This window comes from Cylas formicarius, unplaced genomic scaffold (genome assembly GCF_029955315.1).
Source record: "Cylas formicarius isolate icCylForm1 unplaced genomic scaffold, icCylForm1.1 PGA_scaffold_9__14_contigs__length_23061073, whole genome shotgun sequence".
Classification (NCBI taxonomy): domain Eukaryota; kingdom Metazoa; phylum Arthropoda; class Insecta; order Coleoptera; family Brentidae; genus Cylas; species Cylas formicarius.
Window position 1 is genome coordinate 20,079,152 of NW_026844365.1, and position 26,850 is coordinate 20,106,001.

The following is a 26,850-nucleotide window of genomic DNA, read 5'->3' on the forward strand; positions in this document are numbered from 1 at the left end:
TGCATAAGCAAAACTTTTGAAATTATGATCAAAAACCGACTGGAATGGTTCGTAGAGAACCAAGGTTTAACACGTTGACTGCCGACTACGAGATAACTCGTAGGTAGCGATCTTTTCAAGGACGCCAACTACGAGTTATCTCGTACTGTATTCACTTGCCATTCTTCTGTTGCTACGATTAAACTCGTAATATATCAGTGCTAATATCGATAGATGGCTTCTTGGGAAAGAACAAAAAATCAATGTTGGCTTGCATGAAAAGACAATTTATTTGAAAACGAACATAAAAAATGTAAGTGTAAGAATTAAGTCAAATTACAGAAGTATAATAATATTTACTGTTTGTGGAACTTTTTAAAACAATCTTCCACACACAGAGCTGGCTTTTCACTACATACTGGACAGTAATAACGCGTTTCTCGGCGTGTTTTTCCTTGGTTGCATATGCGACATAGTTTCGTTGGACTCTGTTTTTTTTTCGGTAGGCGGTTGCGCCATCTAATCGTCTTTCTTAGAGATGAATAATACGAAAGCATTTGATCTGATCGATCAATGCCAGACATTCCATTGTTGTAATCTCGAATTATATTCGGTTTCATAGAAATTTTTCCATTGCGATTGGGCACTTCTATCATTTCAACAATATGCATGTTTGAAATGCAAAGGACATCTCGCTTGTCTTTCCATTTGCAAACAGTAACATTTACGATTTACCAAATCTCTAGGGTTCCCTTCTCTGTTATTTCGTAGGGTTCCACACACATACGTTTTTCGTGTATTTAGCAGTTTTGTAAGTGTAACAGAATTATAAAAATTATCCATGAAAACCGTGTATCCTTTATCGAGATAGCTGTCAAGTAAATGTAAAACAATATCAGTAGTGTGGCCTACGTTATTGTCAGTTTTCTCAGATTTTCCACAAAACGAGACCATCGGACTCACAAAATTCATACAGTTTGATCCCATTTGTGTTTCTTATTTTTTATGTATTGGCGGAAAATCAATCTTCCCCGCCATAGCATCATAGACTCATCAATACAAATATTTTTATCTGGTACATAGTTTTCCCGCATAATATTGTTGAAATGATTTAGAATTGGTCTTACCTTGTATAATCTGTCGGTAGACGGTATTGAGTAATCAACCAAATGAAAATAACGAAGTAACAACTGGAATCGATTTCGACTCATATGTGAGCGCCAAAAGAGTACATTATATACCTCGTTTGTGCTCCAGTAATGTTCAATTGATGGAAAAGAGTAAGGTCCCATTTGCAGCAGAAGTCCAATAAAAACTTTCATCTCAGCAACACTAACGTTTTGCCAATTTGATAACCTGTTGGTTTTCTTTATTGTTGTGCGTTTTTCAATTTCTTGAGCAACATATAAATTAGTTTGTTCCACCAGTAATGCAAGAAAACTGGTTTCAGAAAGGGTAAGGGAACTTTCGACAATCTTGCAGTTATCTCCTCAGAGGTCCTCTGCCGTTTGGCTCGCAATCAACTAGCAGCAATGGTGACTTTGGACATATCCAATGCCTACGATAATATAAATGTTGACTTATTGACCTCGGTGTTGGCCAAAATTGGAATCGCCAGAGATTTGACTTTGCTCATTAAAGATTTTCTCACGAACAGGAAGATACAAGTTAAAGATCCATTTACTAATACATTCGTGTCAGGCAGAACCACCAGCAAGGGAGTTCCCCAAGGTTCCCCTCTTTCTCCATTACTATAATATCTACATCAATTCAATTAAAGAAACAATTCCTGAGAACATAAGACTTTTACAGTTTGCGGACGATACCGCCTTGCTGAGTACTGGGACTGATGCCCAAACAATAGTGAACAATTTGAATAGAACTTTGCAAAATATACATATTTGGTCTTTGAAAGTAGGGCTTGAGATTAACCCCAATAAATCTGCAGCTATATTTTTTTCCAGGAAGAATTACAAGGTTAATTATCTCCCCAGACTTCACCTCAACACTCGAACCATTGCATGGAGAAATTCCATCACATATCTAGGAGTGATTTTTGATCCAAAACTGTTATGGGAGCCACAAATTAGAAATATGATACAGAAAGCTTCAGGTGGATTGAATATGATGCGATTTATAAGAAGAATCTGGTAGGGGGCACATCCCTCTACCCTTCTAACTTTTTACAAAGCTTATGTTAGACCCCATTTGGATTATGGAGCCTCTTTTTTGGGTGGTAGCTCAAGAAAGTCTATTGCTCAACTTAACAAAATTCAATTTGAGGCACTGAGAATAGCTCTGGGATATATGAAGTCCACACCTACTAACATACTTCTAGGGGAAGCAAGTGAAATGGATTTAGAACACAGAAGATACATGCTAGCGACTAAATCATTATTGAAAGCTGCCAGTTTAGTGGACAGTGAAACCTTAGCTGCGGTTAGATGGTTATATATCACCTATAATGAAAACTATTACTTTTTTCGGAAAAAGAGCATTCCTGCACTTGTGGTTGCTTTTTGAAAGAGTTGATTCACTGTTAGATACACTTTACAGGAGCCCAGTTTATCCCTGTTTCTCTTGTCCACTGCCGAACCTTTTAAACTCTGTTCAAATCCAAGACTTAAAACTAAAGAAAGATAATAATAACTCCAAATTATTTGAAATTAAGAAGAGCGAGACTTGGACCCGAGATTTTCATTTGATTTTTACAGACGCCTCAAAAGATAAAGAAGGCCGAGTAGGTTTTGGCGTTTACAACTACAATACGAACCTTAAAATGGGACAAGGCCTACCAAGTGAACTATCCATTTGCTCTGCCGAGATTTATGCTATTGGTCAAGCTCTTGATTGGATTGAATTCAAGGACATCAACAAAGCAGTCATCCTTTCAGACTCCAAAAGTGCCCTCGAAGATATCAATAAAACTGGGTCTAACTACCTAACCTTGCAGGTTAAGAATAAACTATTTACCTTAATAAAAACGCAAAATAAGGACATCCAATTATGCTGGATACCAAGCCATACCAGTATAAAAGAAAACGATATTGCGGACCAGATCGCCAATGCTGCACGCCTCGAACCACAGGAAAATATAAAATTGAGCTTTAGGGAATTCTTCCCTAAATTAAAGCATAACATCTGGAATGCTTGGAGCGACAGATGGAAACATATAGGATTAGGGAAAGGAGTTAATTTCACCTCACATTATTCTACTCCGCCAACTAAACCCTGGTTTCATAAGCTCGACCTGAATAGAAGAGAAATCACAACTATGTGTAGACTGAGAAGCAACCATTGCTGTTCTCCGGCTCACCTAAATAGAATCAAAGTCAAACTTTCCGGAGACTGTGAATGTGGAGAACTGGGCGATTTAAGTCATTTGCTGTTTGATTGTGCTCTTCATTGGGAAAAATCACAACAGTTGTATGAGTCACTCATTAGTGCTAATTTTCCTTCGCCTCTGCATATTAATTCCATTTTATTTCACCGCACTCAGTTGGATTTTGCTGCTAGAATTGTTTGCCGCTTTTTAGATGCATGTGGATTAAAACTTTGAATATTGTTTTCACATTTTCTAATTCTTTCGTCCATTTTTTTTTCCTGTATAGCCGTCCAGTAGGATGATGGTATCACCCAGACCCTCTTTAGGGAGGCATCCTTCATGGAAATAGTTTATTGCACACCACTACCGAGAAGCTGACCGAATTGCATTAGCAGCAGTGGCCAAATAAAGCGTGATTAAAAAAAAAAAACCTCTCCAAAGGTGAAGCATTGCGCGCGGAGGTTTAACCTCTGTTCGCTCTCAACCGAATCTTTTGTAATCGTAAAACTTTGAAATCGGTATCCACAGTGTTGTTTTAGTGTTTTTAGTGTTCAGTGAATGTTTTAAAGTTATAATCCTGGTTGGCTCCGTCGTTTTTTCCTGTTCACGCCGGTATGGAGGCCGGATGGAACCGGATGGTCCGCGGGGGGAGCGGAGAAGGTCGTTTTTTGTAATCGGTCAAAGAACTATTTTTTTGTTGAAATTCCATTTTGTATATGTAACAAATCCGGAGGATGATGGATTGGTCCAGACCCTTCTCTTAAGAAGGCATTCTTTAAGATATTTGAATAATGTTCACAATTGTGTAAGCTGGCCGAATGACCTTATGTAGTCGTGGCCATTAAAAGTAAAGAAGAAAGAAGAACCTCTCCAAAAAGCAACAAGTGTAAATAAATGAAAGCAATACAAATTGCCGTTAGTTCGGAAATAAGAAAGAATACAGGACGATCGTCTCGTGCAATCCAACCGCATTCCGCCGTAACATCTCAAATTGCAGCAAAAATACAAGGACTTACACTTATTTACATTTATTTTAGGACAGGCAAACCACACCAAGCAATTAAACAGTTACAGTGTGTTCAAACAGAATGAAGTAGTGAAGAATAATAGCAATACCAGTCGCTTTGAGGATTAAGACCGTGTGTAATTGTGAGAATAAAACATTTAATAGGTAGTCTCCGAGCATTATTAACCTACATGTGAGAAACAAAAGTCGAAGTAGCCAATGACAAATTGAACCCGTTACAATGGGCATGTTGATTTGTTGGCAGGACACCGTTCCCTTGGATGGATGGATAATCTGCAAAATGTGCATTTTTTCTTCGCGATATCTTCTTTATTTCCCCCATTTCGGAACGAGACGGTTGATTTGGCAAAGCCGCCTAATGGGCCGCGGCCACTTCGCGAGAGGTTGATTTTTTGTTGCTGCTGACGAGCTCGTTGTTCTTGGAACCCTGCGACGCCTATCACCGCGTTTCCGCTGTTGCCCGTACGATGCGGCATGGAACTTTGAAGTTCTCTGGTTTGACTGGCTTGCATTTCCGCTTGTTTGGCTTCCAAGACGCACTCGGTTAGGATTAATTGCGGTTTTAATTGTAATCTTTCACTGGTTTTTCGATCTAGCATAACTACAACGATCCTGTCCCTTATCAATTCTTCTTTTAAAGCACCAAATTGGCAATGTTGGGCCAGAGAATGCAAATTTGTAATGAAGTTTTCAACTGGCTTGCCAGGTTGTTGTGATCTGTCATTGAATATAGTGATATTAAAATTTTTCAAATTAAATAATTGAATATTTATTTCTAAATTATCTTTTAGTTTCCTCACAAGAGTATCAATCGATGGGAAAAAAATATACTTAATTTTTTGTTTAAATTTAAATTGAAAGTAATTCTGCCATCACACTGCCATTTTGATGTTAAGTAGGAATATTATATCTACCAAATTATTTGACTTTTTCAAAACTATAAATATTTAGTACAAAACAAAATCAGTTTCAGTAGAAGCCGGTAAAATCTAATTTCAAATTTTATGAATATGTGCGTATTATGATCAACTTTATAAACAAAAACCATCCAAAAAATAGCGCCATTTCGCCCGGTATATCAGGTAATAATATAAAGGCATAATTACATTTGTTGAGCTATTTTATAACAAATTAAATAAAATACAAGTGTAAGCACGGCTCAGATAGCAAATTAATTTATAAAATGCGGTAAAATTATATTACTTTGATTAATTATCTATATAGGTGGTTTCCACTATATAGTGTACATACAAACAAAATAAAATTAACAGTTTACAAAAAAAAGTAGATGTTATTGGACATGACATAAAGAACAACAATTTACGCTATTGCATAGGTAGGTATTTCATTGGCATCTAAGGGATTTTTATTTAACAATTGGCATTTTCTTACTTTTCTCAAATTTTAATGCAATTTCAATTTTTTCATACTTTTCATATTCATAACTACTTAGATAACTTTTGCTTTTTGACTCTTGGGTATTCTAGGTAGCTGGTTCATTTTTTGCACAATCCAAAATGTTTTCATTGACAACCATATTCTGAAAATAGTCGCAGCTAGAGTATTGGATAGAGATATTGATAAATCAAATTGCTTATTGAATGAAGTTAAAAATCATCAATAATTTTAGCTGTGAGAACAACGTTTTTATTAACCTTTGATGATTCGTGATAATCGCTGTAAGCAATTTTCCTAGTAAAAGGTACCTAAATACAATTTTACTTAGACCGCAATGATTTATTTAAAATAATTGAGAACCTTTAAACAAACACATTTATGATTGGTTTAGCTCTTTGATTAATTAAAATGCAACTGAATCTTTTAAGCTGAGTCACTGGAAATATTATCAAATAGATGTATTTTAAAAAAATTGTAATGTAAACAAATAATAGTTATTTTCTATTCAGGAAAATTCTTTCTCCACGTAAACGCTTTGCCGGCCTGCCTCCCGCGCTACCCCGAAGGAGCGCGGAACGTCCCGATACGATTTTGGACAAATGAACATTTGGACAAATACGGCCATCTCAACGAAACTGACGTGGTAAAGTGACGCTTCCCGCACGCTAGATTAGTGTGTAAATAGGTATTTTACATACGGAAGTAGAAAAAGATTATTTTGCATTATGTACCAACGGAAAAACCAACAGACAGATATTTTAAAGAAAAGCTTTGTCAAATCCAAAATTCAAGAATTATAAAAATTGTTTGAACTTTGTTGAAAAATTAGCATAATCCTGTTGTTTTTCTGCACGTAGCTATGTTTACTTTTGTTTTTAGTTATTTCCATTTTAAAGGCAATGTTTATGTTGTATTACAGAATTTTGGGGGAGTATCGTGGGAATTTGTTTTCTTAGATACAATTCTGTAATAATATTTAGTTTTGTTTATATGTTTTATATGTTTGAATATATGTCGGAAATGTGATGACAGGCGTTAACGTGTCCTGTGGAATATATTTAACAGTTTTCTTGATAATAGATCGCCCAAGTACAGTAAAGTGGTGTATTATTCAAGATCCACGAACCTTCTATAGTATCGAGGTAAGAAAAGGTCTATTGACATTTGCAATAACAAAGTTCTGGACACAACCAAAATGCTACGTCAATGACTGCTACTTTTGCATTGTAAATCCATGTAAAAGACGTAGAGGTAAAACTGCAAAACCAATCTAATATGCCTATCTTGAATCTCTTCTGCGCCAATTGCGCACGACCTGACACGAACAGCACCTGACATGAACAGTACCTGAGCCACCAAAAAAATTATCGCAGAAAAGCTGCTCATCTCTCTAATAAAAGTAATTTTGATAAGGAGTTTTTACCTGCACTGGAACAAAAAAAAATCTTATTACTACAGAAGAATTTAACAACTTGATAAGGGATTTTGTCAAAAAAAAAAGCAGAACTTTTAAAATCTCGCTTAAAACAATGGAATTTGTTTGATGTCAAAATAGCATAAATGGTATGTTCGAAGAAATTGGCATACCCTGTGTTTGAACGTGTACGAATTATTTATTGACAGTTCTACAAAGAGCTTCAAAGCTGCTTTATTACACAACGGAAATAAATTCCCACTCAGTACATCTAAAAGAAATTTATGAAATTACTAAAATCTTGCTTGAATTCGTAAAGCATCGCGAGTATAACTGGCAGCTGATTGGAGACTTTAAGATGATAGGGTTGATGAAACAACTTGTTAATAATAATAATAATAATAATAATCATGTATTGTCTAACAGATTCGACATCCATTTACAAGACAATCTAACAAGCATGTGATACATCATTTAAATACAATATAGCAAAATGTATAAACAAATTAAAGAGCTCACACTTGTACTCCTACCTTAGAGCCTATGCGTGATACAATATCAATTGCCTAAACAAAAAAAATTGTTTTGAGAATGTTTGATAACTAATTATAGGAGAGGTTGAAAATGTCAATATCACTATAACGGCCATTTAAAAGATACATAGCATTGTATAAGGGAGTTTTTATAAGGAAATTTGGAGATTGGGTAGGCAGGTGGAAAATTGGCGAACTGCGGACAGGTTTTTGAGGAACATGGAGGGATAATTGCATTAAGAGCTCCGAGCAGTCAATCCTGGACAGAACAATTTTGCAGAGGAAGATAACCGCTAGATAGTTTCTTCGCCATTTTAAAAACGGGAGTTCAAATCTTTCCAAAAGTAATGACTGTTCAGTACCCCGCGCCGGAAATACTCCGTCAGTTTTAAATGCCAGGAATTTAACGAACTTTCTCTGTATACCCTCCAATTGGTCTATATATTTAGCGTGAATGGGGAACCAAATTGTCGCACAGTGCTTGAGAGCCTGAATGTTCCGAAACTGTTTAGCGTTATGAAATATAAAGCCCATCGATCTTGTTGCATCTCTGCAAATGGTTTCAATATGAGAGGCAAAGGACAATTTAGTGTGGTAGAAAATGCCAAGGTCTTTGAAAGAGGTGCGGATTCAGACGAAGATTGTTTGCCACACACCAGTTAAGAAATTAGATGAAACTTCAGAAGCTTTTGAATACTTGAATGTTTTTTCCGAAGTTATCTGAAGCAAAGGCTAATGCTGAAGTTTTTGTTGGTCCGCAAATTAGACAAGACTTTCGTCGATTAAAAATTTCCAATGCTGCTAAATCGTATTCAAAACGCAAGTTGAAACAGTTTTGAAACAATAGTTTTTGGATGTAGATAAATTTAAACAGCATGGGAGAGAGTTTTCATCAGTACACTATGAGCTTCGAACAACGTTATCATTACATTTGATTCATACAATTACAATGAAAACATGACGGGATATTATATTTGGAGTTTATTGAGAGAAAATACTTATGAACATAAAAGAAAAGCGTACACTTTTTAATTTTATTGCCAATTTTTTGGAAGTTATTATGATAATAAAACTTATAAACATATTTATTTGGATGGTTTTATTTTCAATTAAAAATTAGAACCACAGATTTTTTAAAATATCCTTCAATCGGTTTCCTAAATATAAAACTTTTTTATGTCATTTTTTTCCAACTAATAACGAGCAATATCGAAATTTAATGCTTTAAAATCAAAGTCAAATTTTGTGTTGACCCCTATAGTTTTTAAATATATTTTCGTTTTTTATTAAATCTAGATTCTAAGAAAATGAACAAATCCTGGCCTTTGGCATATTCTGAGAATATTATTAGGAGCAACTAATATTTACAGAACACTCAAATATCTCTTTTTCAATATTCTATGTGTATTTTAGGAAGAAGTGTGGATAGTAAGTATTGATGGAATATAGAATATTCGTTGAGAATATTCTATGCAAACCCATAAAGTGTACCATATTTAAATATTTTAATATGAGTCACCTGTGTGACACACTACTTTCTACCGAGTATACTTTGTCACACTATTTGGGGCCACCCTGTATTTACTTTTTTTATAACGGTTTTAATCTCTAAATTTAAAATTTGCATTGCACGCATTCACATTCTGCATTTAGACAAGTGAACTCCAAATTCCCACAGTCCTTTTTCAAGTTCTAGGGAACTCAAAAACTGTATAACTGAAACTATTTACAAATCTTCCGCTTCAATCTTTCTCACGTTGGCGCGTTCAGACATTAACTACTCTGTACTTACTTATATCTAGTTTGAAGGGGGCGGTCCTAAAGAATCTTAACCGCGACTCAGGTGTTAACCTTTCACCAATGTGGGGAATAAGTCATCTGAAACTCATCCAAGACAATATGAGTGTCCTTCCGTTAGCTCCGCCCCCCTCAAACGATTTTTTAAACATAGATCTTCCAATTTCATACATTTTAAAGGCCAGGGTAGCTCTTTTTTACCCACCTCGTATTAAAAAAAATATCCCTCTTCAAAACTAGAAAAAAACGTGCAAAAAGTACCCTGGCGTCCTACGATTTCCTCATGGTCAGCATAGTATTGATCTCCCACACGATGCGCCTCAAGTGATCTATCACCTCTTTCAACTGCTTGTTCTTCAGTATCACTTGCTCCATTACTTCTTTGCTCTCTTCGCAGGCCAGCCTGTACGTTTCCGAGTTTTTCTTCTCTTCGTGTTTCGGATCCAGTTCGTCGCGGAACGGAATCAAACTCTCGATGTGGGTGTACTCCATACCCTGAATCTGGCAGTTTTCATTACATTTCTCGTATATTAATCGCAGCCTCTTGAACAGGACGCGTATGGTGCGCAATAACTCCTGAACCTTCGCTTTCTTTTCGTTACTGGCAGTTGATGATTGCGTCGTACCGCTGGGAGGCTTAAACATGATACGTCATACACCTAATGACAAAGGAATGTAGTGTGGGGAGAGGGATATGGTGGTGACGCAAGAGAGATAGTGTCTATCAGCTGATTATTGGCAAAATGGTGATTTTGTATTATGTTCTAGCAGAAAACAATGAAGGGCAGTAAAACCTCTCTAAGGGAGGCCTAAGGGACGGTATGGGCAACATAGAAAAATATGTATGGTGGATTTTTGTTGCTTCCTCATACTTGTACATATTAGTAAATGCATGTTGCAATAAAAAAATGAAATATATAATAAATATAACACTATTTACAAATCTTCTGGATTCCTCCAACGTCGGTTGTTGCGTTTCGTCAATCATCCTGTTAGCATCTTTAGGGGTTAACTTAACACTATTTGTTCAGAGTTTAATTGAAATTTAAGTTAAGAAGCCAACAGGATGATTGGCGAAGCGTCAGCAAGTTCGATTTATCAACAACCGACGCAGTAGGAATCCAAAAAATTAACAAAAAGTATTATGAGGAAGCTTCTTTGTAAAATCATGTTCCATTTTTGTTTGTGCATATTGATTTGAGCGCAGTGTTTTACTGAAGAGAATTAGACTAGTTCATGTAAGTGTTGTCCTCTCACTAGCCTGCAGAAGTTTCTTTAAAAAATTAATAAATATAACTTACGACTGCTCAGATATTGTAGAGATTAAGCAATTTTCGGTCGAACAGGTGTTTGAATGTTGCGCAGCTAGTTATAGGGACAAATTATGTATTATATGTGTGTATAGGCCACCCTCAGGAGACTATGATTTATTTATAAATCAGCTCGAGGAGGTCTTGCAGTTCTCTGCCACAAAATTTAAAACAACTCTGCTTTGCGGGGATCTGAATCTCAATAGTAATAAAAAGGATCTTAAAATAATGAAATTATTCGACTTGTTCGATTCATTTGGTCTGTGTTCTCTTGTAAATTCACCCACAAGGAAACAGACCACGAATACTGGACGGATAAGTTCAACAACAATTGATTATATCGTTACAAACCTTCAAGACTCTAGTTTAACGCAAATTAATTTGGGGATATCAGATCACCTATCTCAAAAATTAACTTTTAAATACTACCTAAATAACACAATTTGTAACACAGCACAGAATCTTGAACAAAGAATTGTCTCCGACAGTAGCATTGCTGAATTCCGTAGCTATTTTTCAAAGGAAACCTTATTTCTTACAGGGTGTACGAATATTGATGAGCTATTTGATGTTTTTTGGGAATATCTGATATGGTGATTTGAAGTATCACATCCCAAGAGAAAATTTCCGAATAAAAACACGAAACATAAAACTTCTATACCATTTTCAGAAAAACTTAAAAGCGACTTTAGTAAATTGAAAGACTTAAACTGGAGTCGAAAAAATTCTAATAATGTAACGGTACACAAAAACTATAAAATGCTAAAAAATCTAGTAAATAAACAGATTGCCGAAGAAAAGAAGGCCTTTTTTTCTGGTTTAATAAATCTTTCTGACAAAAATAAAAAATTGTGGGAACTAGTTAACGATAAGTTGGGTAAAAAAAATATTAAAAATCGTATAAAAATCCGTGTCAATAATGCCATTGCCACTGACGATAAAATAATAGCGAACGAGTTCGGACATTTTTTTGCCACTCATGTACAATCGAAAGTTAATTCTATATTCAGTAAAAACGATACCGGTACTTTTCCACCCATCAGGGAGAAGAGTATGTTTTTCATGCCGTATACCGTGGGAGAAGTAGTGTCCTTAATTCACTCATTAAAAAACAAACAATCTTTGGGAATTGACGAAATACCTATACGACTTATTACAGCATGTAGCGATGTCCTGGCCCCATACTTAACTATGATTATTAATTCCTCTGTTTTATTAGGGCAATTCCCCTCGGCGCTAAAAAATTCTAAAATGGTTCCTGTGTTTAAGAAAGGGGATTCAACAGACATAAAGAATTACAGACCAATAACAATCGCAAGTTGTTTTTCCAAAGTCCTAGAGAAAGCCATGTACAATCGAATGACACATTTCTTAGAGCAAGAAGATATAATAACAAATGTGCAACATGGTTTCCGCGCTGGTCACTCTACGGAAACGGGGTCAAATGAACTTGTTCAGCATATCTATGATAAACTAGATATCGGAGAGACAGTAATCGGAGTTTTTTTCGATTTATCGCGCGCCTTTGACTCCTTAACCTTCAGTATAATGGCAAAGAAGCTGGAATGCTTGGGAATCAGGGGGCCTATCAATGATTGGATCATATCGTATATGAATCATAGGAAAATAAGTGTCAAAATAAATGGAATGTACTCAGACCTTTATAGCGTCAGCCTGGGCACGCCTCAGGGGGGAACTTTGGGTCCATTATTGTTTCTTTTATATGTGAACGATTTGCCGGAATTTCTCAACAGTGACTGTCGTGTCTTTATGTACGCGGACGATACGTCCGTCTTTGTCTCTGGAAGAGATGCAGAAGTGCTGATGGATGATGTATCTCTTGTTGTCTCACAGTTTAATAACTTCTGTAGGCAAAATCATTTGATCGTGAATGTAGAAAAGACAGTCGTTGTTGAGTTTACTGGTCAGTACATTAAACCTTTAGCTGGCTTATCGATCAGTTTTGCTGGTTCGCCATTGGAAATAAATCAGACCACGAAGTTTCTTGGTTCTTATATTGATAGCTCCTTGAGATGGGACCGGGACATTGACAATGTCTGCAATAAACTAAATAAAACCTTTTTCGCAATATTAACAATTAAAGATTCATTTCTTGAGAAGGCACTAATAGCTTTTTACTACGCGTCAGCTTACTCTTCCATTTCACACAATATTGTCAACTGGGGACAAGCGAATGATGCTGAGAGAGTGTTTATACAGCAAAAAAGAATACTTAGGCTGATTTTTAAACTTCCTCCGAGGCAATCATGCAAAGAGACATTTCAACGGCTCAAAATATTAACAATGCCTTGTATATACCTATTTAAAATACTTTTGATCACACATAAAAATAAATATTCACATAGGAAGCATACTGATGTCCACAGTTACAACACTCGCAATAGAGAACATCTGCTGAAGCCAAAACTCACTAAGTTACGCGGGACCATATTATTATAATTTGCTGTCTCCAAGCTTAAAAAATTTATCTATAAATCAATTTAAAAACACATCAAGAGGCTCCTAACGGCCAATGCTTTCTACAGCCTGAAAGAATTTGAAGCGTACCTGAGAGCATCGTAAATAACGTCAAAAGTTTACCGAGATTTTTCTAATGTATACTCTCTTTTATTTTAAATTATATTAACTTGTTTGTCATGTTTGTTATATAAATATATACTCGTATTCGTTCTACTCATTACTTAAGATTATGATATACATTGTTTTTACAATGAAACTTGTAATTTATTATTTGTATTTATTGACGAAACATCCATTGTATCACCTGGTTTTGTGAATAAATAATCTATCTATCTATCTATCTTAACTAGGCTTGAAAAAATCAATTATAGCAGTTTTTAGTGTGTTCTGTTGTAATTGCAAGTCAGCATCTGCGTTGCTTTAAATTTTTGCAAATTCTTGGATGGTTTCACCATACTGGTTTATTGCTTATAATATTGGATGGCTCAGTTATTTCATCATTGGATTGGATAGATTCAACGAAAGTGACGTTCTTGTCTTGCAATTTTGTTAATAGAATTGGTATCTTAGATTGGCTCAATTTATATCATCTTCTATTAATAAGTTAATATCGATAGCAATAAATTCTCTAAATTTATTGCTATCGATTTCAACGAAAAAATGATTTCGTTGAAATCATTTTTTTCAAGGCCAATTGCATTTCGCTATATTACGGATAAAACTGACAAAGATAAGTTATCTTTTTCTGAAAAATCATCATTTTCCAGATTATGGATATGACTTTAGAAACAGGTTTTAATTACTGCATCCGTGACTTTTCCCATGCAGCATTTATAATGATAAATAGCAATTAGAACATAAACTTCTTTAGTAAGAGTGTAATGAATGTTATCGACAAAGTCCATTTTTGATTACAAAGTCTTCTTGTTTATTTTGGATAACAGTAATTGGTCGATAGAAAAAAAAGGTTGAATGTTTTTTAAGTTTTTATCAAAATATACCTACCCCTAGATGTTTGCCAAACATTTTTCTTTATCTCCTGCGAGATGTACGCAATAGATAATTAAAAATGATGATGATGATGATGACGATGAGGATATTATTTGTCTAAAGTTCGCCCCATCTTGCATATTGACACTTCCAGCTTCCTTAGATACGGCTTTAAAAGCGATGTTTATCAAAATTTCTGCAGTCACCCAGCTGACGCACTGAAATTGCTGCTATTCAGACTCTCCAATATATTTTGCTATACGGAGTGTTTCACAGTTGATGGTACCTTAGACGTTTACGGCGGTGATTCTCTATTTTTAACGCGGCGACTTTGTCGCTTTTCCGGTCAAACTAATGATTTGCCTACCAGATGCAAAAATGGTGAAAAGTAAGGGAAAACCGGCTAAGATGACGAAGCGACTAAGATGACCAACTTTCGTTACAAATTCTAAAATGTAATAATTCTTCATGAAACTTATACGGACATCTAGAAATAAGTTTCAGAACTAAATTTTATACTTGCCTTGGTGCTGCAGTCTGCAGATCGATAGTTATTTGACATTTGCCGTTTGAACAGCTCACGTTATAACTTTTGTGCTCTTAAAAATAGTGTTTTATGGTATCACAACGCAAGTACTTGAATATTAATTAATCTGTATAGCAAAAATAAGGTTTAAGGCAATATATTGTAGTGTTGTTTGCCAAAAATAATAGATTTTGAATTAGTTTTGGCCGTTTTAATTTTGCGTGATGGTGGCGGGTAAGATGGCACGGCTAAGATGACGAATTCGTCATCTTACCCACAACGTATTTTTATGAACGAATTTTGTACAGTAATTGGTTCTGTGTTTTTCAGAATGCCTAAGAATAAGAAAATAGCATCGCCGATCTTGGAGTGGCAGGGTTCACATAGAGGCAGCCATCAATGAGGTCTTAGAAGGCATATCTATCAACACTGTAGCGGAACGGTTTTCAATTCCTGAAGCCACGTTAGGAAGATCTGGATGAAAATCCAACACCAAATCGTGGTAATTGTATGAACCGATCGAAAACAGATGCAGTAAAAAGAACCTTATTTGTTGATGTTGGGCAAACAACAAAATGGATCTGATGGATCAAACCCTGTCCAAGCGGAATGCAAATATTGAAAGAAAAAGTGAAAAATGTTAACCATCAAAAATCTACAATAAGTGATCAGTGCAACGAAAAAAAAAAGAGAGTTTCAGTGGAAGAAATAAAACCACTTCCAAGAGCTTTTAGAAACGGGACCATTACTAAAAAGCAAAAGATTACAGCAAGAATTATAACGTCTACATCGGTAAAAAAAGAGTTTCAAGAAAAACAAAATCTTGCCATTGAAAAAGAAAAAAGAATAAACGAGAAAAAGAAACAGAGCTGAAAAACCAACGGAAACTTAACGAACAGAAAAATTAAACTCGGAAAAAACATGACGAAAGAAAGAGTAAATGTGAAGTTATACTGTGCCCGGAATGTGAAGAGACCTACCAAGATCCACCAGCGGAGGAGTGAATTCAATGCTCGTCCTGCCAGCTGTGGTGGCATGAGGCGTGTAGTAATTTTGATGGAATAAATTACTTTGTCTGTGACTTCTGTCATACCCTGGGCACTCTCCGAAATATTTCATACCATGTTTACTTGCTTACATCCCGCCAGAGGCGCTGCAAACAGATGAATTTTAACAGAAATTGGTATAAATTTAAAATTCGCATCCGTCCGCATCTATGGTCCGTAAACCAACCAATATAATACAACTAAAAGCATAAAGGCAGCACTTTCTTATTCTCATCTCAAGCTTAATTTTATTGATACTTTAAATTCGCCAAAGGGGTCATAGGAATATTAACCCACCAGTTTTCGATTTCCAAAGTTATTATAAGAGCCTTTTGGTGACTGGTATGTCTTTCAAGCAGTCTGTTGGAAACAACTGTGAAGATGATCAATCAGAATTAATCTTCACATTACAAAGACTTATATCGCAGGTACTTAATTATATAATAATAATAGGTATGTGATAATAATAATAATAATGTCTTTTTCGTGTGTACGTCTTTATTATTTTGTTGTCATTTTAGGGACTTCTAGAAGATGAGGTCGTTACACTTCCGCAGTTCACACAAATACCTGCAAATTTACCTACTCCTTTAAAACTTACAGAGGAAAGAGCAGGTATGTTGCTGGGTACCTGGGGAAGAAAATTGGAAAACAATCATGTGACTGCAAAAAGCGATTTTTCAAAATTGGTGAAAAAGAGGAAGAGGCGGAGGACTTTTTAAAATACAAGGAGTATTCTCAAAATTCTCAAAAAAGAGTGAAATGATTTATGATTTTCATAAATCTGGTGTTTGCATTACAAACACTTGCTAAAAATGTCATATTAACGCCATGTATTCATGACAACAACATGAAAAGGCATATTTTTTCATATTTATCAAAAATACAGGCATATAATTATTGCACGCAAATAAACAGAATAGGGTTTAGATATGAGACATATCCCTGCACATGTGTCAAAAATGTTTATTTCTGTTAGAAAAATTTACCCTCTGTATATAGGTATTTTAAGAACCATTCAGAATACCCATTTCTAACTTTATTAATATTTAGTTTACTTTTAATAGTTTTTTTTTTGGAAAAATCTCAATAATTAATACGAAAAAATATCTACTTAACATAGTTAAATGGTACCTGCTCGCATATACATATTGTCCAAAAAAGAACTTCGGTTAGCACTTAATCAAGAATAGCAAAAAATCTTTAATAGCTGCTCAAAAATAAGAAAAACCAAGTTAGACCCCTTTGTGTTTTGGTTGAGATACTTAAAGAGGACAGTGATTTATTGGCATGCAGTATACATTTGAAAATGGTTAAAAATGATCCCGCCTCGTTTACTCTTCTCACAAGTTACCGTATGGTCTGTCAATTAAGAGCAAAAAGTAATAAAATTGTATAAGGATGTTGTACCCAAATTACTTCTGCTCGTATGTAACAGAATAATATTTCTTGAGTATAATACGTAGGTACATTGGAAACATATATTTAGTGAAATTTCCATAAAAATGTTATGGTGACATACAGATTTGACTTGAGTATTACTTTCTCTTTCGGAGAGACATATTATAATAGGTTGATTCTACAATAATAGTTACTATATTTAATTATTAATTATTTGCATAGTGTATTGGATCATGTTAATACTGATTTAAATAAACCAATAAATCTAAAGTTGTTATTTTATAAATTTCAACCAATATTTTGTTAATCATATGATTTCCTTTTTTCCTAGATTTATCCTCAAAAATTGAGATGCTGAAAAAAAAATCCCGTCAGTCCATTTTTTCCCTAGATTTATTTACCCTTAATATTATAATTTACAATTATTGCAATTGCAATTATAATCGCGCACATTTTTAAATTTCGAATTTAGAAAAAGAAGAAGAATTTAGAAGAAAAAGAAGGAATTTGGTTCTGAACTTCTCTATTAGTTTCTTACATCGCGCTAGATGGCGTCAGTGAGGCTGTTTCAATTCTCCAAGAGTAAAGAAAGTTTCCCATCTACAACCAATATAATATAGTTGTCTATGCTTCTGTTAATTCGTCATCTTATCCTCATCCATTCGCCAACTTATCCGACATTACCCAATATGATGACGAATTTGCATTTTTTTTAAACTATTCATTTTAAATATTTTGAGCTTACTGGATGTAACGATACTGTTTATTTTTGATAAGGAAGTTCCTAAGATTTTGTTATGAGAAAGTTTTGTGAGAATTTATAATAAATAACCAATAATATATACGTTTTTTCTTAACCTCGTCGTCTTACCCGGTTTTCCCCTACATTTTTTTAATGGAAAACCTTATACATTATCACATATTCTAAGAGCAAATTAAATTCCCTTTTGAATAATGTATCATGTCTCTATACCTAAATCATTTGATTTCTGAAATAAAAGCAAGTTTTTTTGAAAACTGGACTACTATGGGATAATTCATCTTTTAGGTGGGCATTGAATATCTTTATTTTCAATTTGTTTATTATGCATGGACAATGCAACCACATTACAGCCAGAAGATGCACAAGAGAATATTTTAAAGAATTAAGAAAAACTTAACAAACTATGTTTTGAAACTAAGGGTGGTCTCTGCATCATTACCAAAACGTGTTACTTCAAACGAAGAAAATATTATAAATACTATAAAATTATTAAATATATTTTCATTCCTGTCCAAATGATTCGATTCTTTCAATTATAGAAATTTCCTAGATCACCATTTGTTGTTAAGTTCTTGATAAATAACATATCATCAAGTGTAGGAAAACCACACTTTACTTGATGGACAATGTGACCATTTATTTACAAAAATTATTAGCACGCTACAGTAAAAAAAATAGCTTTGAGGAGTTGAACATCCTTTACCAAACCCACTTTTAATTATCTCAAGATTTAGTTAAAAACTAAACTATTGCTATTCATCTTTGCATGGTCACTAAATTGACACGGTTTGATACCCGCGCATTTTCCTACTTACCTGATATAGCACTTTTCATAGACGAAAAAGTTGGGCGTCTTAATAAAATGAAACCAGGACTCCCAGACTAAAAAGGGTATTTTCAATCGAAACAATGAACACTTTGGTCTGTCGACAATCCCCATGCCGCAAACAAAATGGGATTTCAAAGTAAATTTAGTTTAATCAATAATGAGGAATTCTTTATTGAATTGTCAAACGGAAAATGAATTATTTAACATAAGACGGATATTTAATGGCCATTTAAAAGATGAATTATGCCAAACTGATCAAGTGAAACTTGCTTTTATTTCAGAAACCAAACAATCATTCGAAAGAAAATTTAATTTGCTCTTAGAATATGTGATAACATGAAATGTGTTCCATTTAAAAATATAAAAATATGCGTTTTTCGCCATTTTTGTGACTCGTAGGTAAATCATTAGTTTTGACCAACCCTGTACGATATAGAATTTCGAAATTAAAACTAGGCCTAAAATTTTAACTTTCTACTGGCTCCAGAATCATAGTAAAAATTTAATTGAAGCAATGTTTTAACTGAAAAATAAAGATGTTAATTAATTTCTCGAAAACCACTAAAGATAAGTACAGGGACATAAAATATTAACGCATCGGAAAATGCAATAATATATATGGTGTCCACTTTAAAATTTCAACGATGATGCTACTTTTTAAAGAAGCAGCAACATGGCAGCGTTAAAAATATTAGTAGTAGTAACTACCAAAACTAACCACATATTGTTGGTGTTCTAAGAACAAAGTGCATATAAATTCCTAAACATCTACCGTTTAAAGCTTCTCTAAAAGGTTTCAACTTAGATCTGGAGTAAATAATTAATGATCTACATCACAAGGTTGGAGAGAATATCTGGATCTCTATTTTTATGTAGCTATAATATAGCTTATAATGGAATAGTTACACTGGTCAATAAGGTAGATTGTTTCAGTAATACTCTAATTTCTTTTAAGCCTGCACTGATTTTAACTAGTTAGTCATATTTGTGTGCTTACTGTTTTGAATTTCATTGTATACTTTAATTGTGGACACCATGCATTATTGTTGGCTGCTTACATATTATTTTATACTTACAAATGTATTATATTAAATATGAAATTAGTATCAGTTATATTTTAGGAGAGGAACTATACAACATTGTAAATCAAAGTTATTGAGTTTTGGTTAGTTTTGAAATTTGAAATAAGATCACACAAAATAAAAGATGGATTCAAGCGATAAAAAAGAAATATTCGTTTGTTCAAAACAAAAATACAAAAACAAGTCTTACTAAAATATTTTTCGATAAGTGTAATATTATTTAATTTAATTTATGTGAGCTTTATTATGAAAACATCATGAAATCGAAAAAGTTACAACCGGCAATGTTGAATCGATAGAACTACTGCCACCCAAATTGAAAACACTTTGATCAATTAAAAGTATGTTCATTTAATGTTCAATGATTGATTTAAAAATGGGTATACAAATTTTTTAAAATATCTATGCACCACCTTTGTCTGAATTTCTAAACTAAAGTTACTTATTGTACATATTTTTCCTATATTTTTAACATTAAAATAATATAAAGCAATTGAAACGTTTTTTTAATCCTCTTTCACCTATATATGATATTATGAACGTCATTCAACCTGATATATCGCTTCCTTCATGCGATTACTCATAATGTGTGATACAGAATCGCTCCATGTATTATATGGTCAATGAGATAAATAAATAACACAACCTCACACATATTCCCAAAATATAACATACCTGAATAGCTTTTAATGTTTGAAACACTTCCTGCGTCCTACTAACAATATCCTGTACCGTCTCTTGTCCCAACCTGCATAAGGATGCCGTATTGAACTCCTTGGATTGCTGTTGTTGAGGTGTATGAGAAGGCGGAGTAGGTGTCACACCTGGGGTCTGGGATTGAGTCATCTCATGGTGGTTGAGTCCTGGAGTAAATTCTGAAAGTGTGATGCTAGGATTGCGAATATAAAGAGAATTATGATATTTATTAGATGCATAAGAAAATAAGGTTAGGTTTTTCCTAATGATGGTCTATAAACATTTCCCCACATTTGAAGCCAATCATTAAATCTATCATTCAGCAGTCTCGACTATAGCTACATTTAAGAGTTCTTTAGTATTTATCAAATTTCAAAACTAATTTGAATTGCTAGATTTTTGAGGGCCACAAAATATAATTTTACGTCAACATCAGTTCGATGCAGCTTCGTTTCGTAGTTACAGCATGCTAAAGAATTTTTATTTTTTTGATTTACTCCAAATTTATCCAAAACGACTGTAGCAATTCCAATATACTTTGGTGGGAAAAAGTTATTTATATTAGTGCCATATAAACAAGTTCTTTTAAATGCTACTAGACCTCCGCGACCAAACCTTCGATCACCGTATGTTTCCAAAAGATACTCCCTAATATGAAAAGCCAAATGCCCCACGTCCTAACACCCTGTAGCTACGAAATATAGGAGAATCGGAACGACGTTAATACAAAAACTTTATTTTCACGTGACGAAAATCCCCGTCGTCAATAGCACATGATTTTTAAAACACCCTGTATATTTTGTGCAAAATAACGAATAATAAAAAATAATCAGGTTTAGTTAATTATACGAAAATATATTGGAAAAGCTGAAAATTGGTTTGGATAAGGTTTTTATATATCATATATTAAATTTTTTATTTTTTTATAAAAAGATAATGAAAAATAAACAGATCTTTTTACAAAAATTACATAAATTATCACAAAAAGTTAGTTACATAAATATAAAGCTAAAATAATAATAACTAATAATAATATCTAAACTACATAAATTTCTCATAATTGGTACGTTTTCTGTAAACAGATATTACGAAATGTCATTTATGACATTGTTTGAAACGAAGAAAAATACTTAAAAAAAACTTACAGGGCTATTAAAAAAAAATAGGTCAAAAAAGTTTTGAGTCCAATAAAATTAAAACGTTGACAGTCCAATTATCGCTATTGACAAATGCCTTCATTGACAATTTAATTTACAATATTTTAGTTACAATATTAAGTTAATTAGGTAAGTAATCTGAAAAACCACAGCCTAATAAGAAAATCTTTGGAAGACTCGTTGCCCATTTATTGGAGTATGGCTTATTTCAAAGAACAATTACTAAAAGGAATAAACCATGCAATGAGGAACTTGAAAATTATATATTGTTGACAGTAATCAAAGTAAGGGGAAAATCTACAGCAAATTTCATTTTGGTTAAGCACAAATATGGCCCATAAAAATTTTAACTCTGAGTATTAAAATTTTGTCAACAACATAATATTTTCAAGAAAGAAACAAGGATAACTATTAGTCAACAGTATTTCATTTCAATAAGATGGGACCCCGACCACACTTTCGCGAACAGTTGATTGAATGACAAATGGGTCCACACTCAGCACTGGCCTCCAAGATCGCCAGATCTATCTAACTCCTAGCGACTTTTATCTTGGCATGTACATAAAAAACTATGTTTACCAAAGTAATTTTTCACCAGAGCAAGCATTACATCAATTACTAGTTTTAGAAGCAATTCAGCCATTTAAATAATAACTCCCCACATCTAATTTGATATAGTGTAAGTAGTTTTTTTTTGGCATATCATTTTAAAAGTACATTTTGTAATTCGTCAAGAAACCTAAAATCCAAACATTTGAAAATGCCAATGAAATATCCACAAAAGCCTGTTTCAAACTGCTTAAATAATACAAAAACTACTCATAAGACTTTAGAGGATGTTAATTATGCTTAGAAAACGGCCATTTGTTTGAACATCACTTGTAATTGGGACTCTAAAAATATTACTATCGACAATATGAATTAATAATTGAATTTTTTATGAATTTATACCAATGCAATAGTCAGTGATTTTAAGTTACTCCAATGCAATGTGTAAGTAAGGAAATTTTGTTTGAATTTTTTTACATTATTGACTTTTCAATTTTGAATTAGTCATAAATTTAATACTAGTTCAGTACATGTGATCAAAGGATCAAAACTATTGTTTTTCATAATGTTTGTCAGGAGAGAAATCATGAAGTATTATGAAAAAAAATCAAAATGTTCTTTTGTGAAACTAAGAATCATGATAAAAAAGGATATTTAAAAGCATTTTTATGTTCTAATAATGAAAATATTCAATATAGCGCCCGGAAAAAAATTAAAAAACTATTTTGCACAACACACAGTATTTTTACGAACCTATGGGCCTCTGCTGCATCGGCATTGGTGGGGTTTGGTGGGACACCAGTTGGTTTCCTGGCATTGGGGTTATAGAACCGCTTATGTTGCTACTGATTGGACTATTCATACTGTATTGTTGGTTCATCTGACTGAGCAACGCCGAATTACTGTTCAGTGCAGGATTCATAGCCGCATTCAATTGAGTGTTGAGGGGGCTCATGGCACCGTTTAACGGATTATTAATCTGCCCGATTATGGGGGTACCCATCGGGCTGGTCATTTGATTGGGCATGGTGTTTTGCATTCCAGTTCCTCCTAAACTGTTTTGGACTGGCCCAGGAGCGAAAGTACCACGCATTCCGCCCTGCCCCGGCATATTCAAGTTTTGCATGAAATGGTGCGGTGGAGCCGCCATTTTCTTTCTGCTAATAACGGTTTTTCATAGGCATTAAATAAAACCTAAACAATTAAATCTACCTCCTAAAACACCAAAATTCAATTATGCGTTTTACAAAAAAAATGTTGGGCAAGACTGCTAGGATCATTCGCCCATTGCCGACTTCCGTCGAGGATTTTCGCTTCTGGTCAAAGACCACCACGTACAAAGAAGAAAAATAACCAATAATTTGCTCAGCTAGCAAAAAATGATTCTGACCGATACCAAAAAAATCGGCTTCCCCCCGCTTCCACCGCGGACCATCCGGGCCCATCCGGCCTCCATACCGGCGTGAACAGGGAAAAACGACGGGGCCGACGACGATTATCACTTTAAAACATGCACTGAACACTAAAAACACTAAGTCCACACAGTGGAAACCGATATCAAACTTTTGAGGACGAATACAAGGGATTTTGTCGGGAGCGAACGGAGGTTAAACCGCCGCGTGCAATGCTCCCCCTAAAACACCATTAAATCTACACAATACTTTCTCCACTTTGTTCACAGTGGGCAAATATTCTCTGGACACTCGCCCATGATATAAGTCATAATTAAACCATTAATTATAATTAAACCATCACATTAATCAACTATGTGTAAAGATCAGGAGACACAAAAAAAATTTTACATGTATTTTTAACAAACAAAAATTGCCAATTAAAAATACGATGCAATTTTTTCCAGAAAAATATGCTTATTATGGTGAAATTTTCATTTAAAAAGTAGCTTTTTAAAAGTTGATAAAGTTGTTTTTTAGTGTTAAATGGCGAAACTTCTTTTTTATCACGTATATAACTTGTTGGTATAAGTCGCCTTGCAACGCATTACTGGGCGCTTAACTATTTTCACCCGAGTTTTAGGTTAAATATTGAAATACAGTTGAAATCGATAAGTTCATTAAAAAAAAAACAACCGTGTTATTAAAAAAAAATACTTGCAGATTAACAGAACTAGCAAAAATGAGTTAGGTTTTTGTGTTGGGCACTTCTTTTTTTGTACTCTATGACAAGTAGGTTAATAAAAGTTAAGAGAAAACTACGTGTTATATATATGAAAGTTTCTTTCTTATAAGTAAAAAATACAAACAGAAAAAATAAATAAAACAAACTCTGCTAGCCATATATTTTAACAGTATCCACTAATCCTAGCTCAATAACCTCAAAAACCCAATTCCCTCGATTGTACGGTGGAAAAATTTGGATTGCTTTTTACCACTTCTGATGTGCTGTCATCAGTCCACAATAGTATAACATAGGCGCGTGTGCTATAAAGTTTTGGGGATAATCCATACTTCAACAGCATGTAATAGCGACGATGTGTCTTAAGGTCCACTTGTCCTTTAGACAGACATTTCATTTCATTTCATTTTTTAAGTTATGTTGTTAATTTAATGAATTTAAAAGTTACAACCACAGCATCAATAACGCCTGACTTGTTTCGTGGGAAAAAGTTGACGTCATCGCTTGGCCTAAACCGCAGAAGTAAATCCAATGAAACCATCCTCGTTGTCTACCGTCCTCAAAATTGTGTTGGTGCAATGTGCAGTTTGCAGAAGCCCACGTTTTTAATTCGATTACAAAAGATTTTTTCATAAATAGTATCGGCTAAATGTACATAACATATATTTGTTAGTCTAGCATTTTAACTAAACGGTTCGATCAGTAGGTAAAAGCAAGTAAAAGTCAAAGAATAGCATTTTCCATTGAAAAATTACAACTTCCCACAGGCTTCGGTTGCCATGTACCAATTCACTGAAAATTATGATGCAGTGATTAGAAAAACTAAACTATACACACATTTTTTTCACTGCAAGTAAGAAGAGTAGCCTCAAAATGATACAATTCTCGAAACAATATGCAGAGTTGGGCAAAATTCATCCAACAAAATTTGATATTTGGTTCCTAATATTAGGCTTTTGAGCTACTGAATTTAACAGGACTTTTCACATGTTTATTTGATAATTTAATTGCAAAATAATTACAGTCCCAGAAAATGAGTGGGTCATAGTAGACAAAACAAAAGTGTCCCTTGCATTTTTACAAGCTGTCATACGTATTCCAAAACTCGTACTTCTAGAGCTCGGCGTACACCGTAAACCATATATGCAAGAGAATTTCAAAATTGCAAAGAAATTAGTTTTCACCTACTTACCCACAAGTTAATATATGTGTGGTAACAAAAATTGCATAAAGCCTAGCCATTTAATAGCAACTGACATTAAATATAGTTTATTCTATCAAAATTAAAAAAACAATGTTGGTAATCGTAGAACGAACCAATAAAATATATCTAGTTAAGAACAAGCTTATGTCAGAATAAGAGACGCGTGGTTACTTTGTACTTTTGGATTCATCTTTTTTCATGTTGCGTTTTGTAGGGTCAATATATTGTTGAGTTTCGGACTTGTTTGAATATCCCAAATTGACCATTTCCTACAACAAACGACTTTTAAAAACAAAATTCCACAAAATAATCAATCGCATTTTGCTCGAAAAAATTCCACAAATAACATATAAGTACAAGACGATGGAGTTGGCTTTGGAGTATTTATACCTTCACTGAATGTTAGGGTCGGACATGGGTTGAATAGGGCTTTTTGTATTTGCTCTGTAGAAATGGTAGCTATTAGTTGCGCTCTAGATCTTATCTTTGATTATAATATTATACAGGGAGAAATTGTCTCCGATTCCAAAAGTGTCCTGCAGAGCTTTGGTTGTAGTGCGGTTGAAGCCTCCAATAGCTACATTCTACAAGATATTAAAGCAAAGATTGATATGTTGAAGTGAAGACTGGGGTGGAAAATATCATTATGCTGGATTCCAAGCCATTTGAGAATAAGACATAATGGATAGAATAGCCTCAGAAACCAGACTTTCAGACTTGCTGAATTTAAGGCCCCCTTTCAGTGAATTTTTTCCCGAGAATTAGAGCGAAAATGTGGCATATCTGGACCATCAAGTGGAAAGATTGGGATCGTTCAAAGGGCAGAATTTATAGTGCAGCTTATAAGACCCCACCAACAGTCCCATTGTTTCATAAATTGCAGTTGTCCAGAAAATCATTGCAGTTCCCCATCACATCTATATAAGATAAACGTAAAACCATCTAATCTGTGTACTGTGTATTTTGTTTGTGCTCCGCATTGGAATAACTCCCAAATTTTGTATGAGTCCCTCATTGATGCCAGCATACCCGCTCCTATTAGTGCCTTTTCTGCACTTTTTCACCATGGATGTATGGAATTTATTGCATGAGTTGTGATTAGTTTTCTTGTTGCATGTGGTATCTGCTTAAAACAGCTTTTTGATTTGCTAGTTAGTGTTCTACCGTACTTTTACGCTTTGATTATAAACATTATGTATATCATTTAGAA

General features: G+C 34.1%; 1 protein-coding gene across 2 annotated transcripts; it reads right to left on the minus strand.

The window, feature by feature from the left end:
• Positions 1 to 3,862: 3,862 nt before the first annotated feature.
• Positions 3,863 to 23,542, minus strand: LOC132707905 (mediator of RNA polymerase II transcription subunit 30-like). Of its 2 annotated transcripts, none has more exons than XM_060679929.1 (3): positions 23,057 to 23,542; positions 20,577 to 20,764; positions 3,863 to 10,109 (listed from the first exon to the last, which is right to left on the minus strand). In XM_060679929.1, exons 1-3 carry the CDS (start codon positions 23,451 to 23,453, stop codon positions 9,744 to 9,746), a joined length of 951 nt encoding a protein of 316 aa, XP_060535912.1. In that variant the 5' UTR covers positions 23,454 to 23,542; the 3' UTR covers positions 3,863 to 9,743. The 2 variants fall into 2 exon arrangements, with proteins under 2 accessions (XP_060535912.1, XP_060535911.1); XM_060679928.1 differs by having other exon boundaries at positions 20,577 to 20,776.
• Between the last annotated feature and the right edge of the window lie 3,308 nt (positions 23,543 to 26,850).

Excerpts from the sequence above, each read along its gene's own strand:
- LOC132707905 (XM_060679928.1), bottom strand. The coding sequence starts at position 23,453 with ATGGCGGCTCCACCGCACCATTTCATGCAAAACTTGAATATGCCGGGG. Across the intron at positions 20,777-23,056 it reads GATGCAGCAGAGGCCCATAG|AATTTACTCCAGGACTCAAC; the intron begins GTTCGTAAAAAT and ends TCACACTTTCAG. Across the intron at positions 10,110-20,576 it reads AAACATTAAAAGCTATTCAG|CCTCCCAGCGGTACGACGCA; the intron begins GTATGTTATATT and ends ATCATGTTTAAG.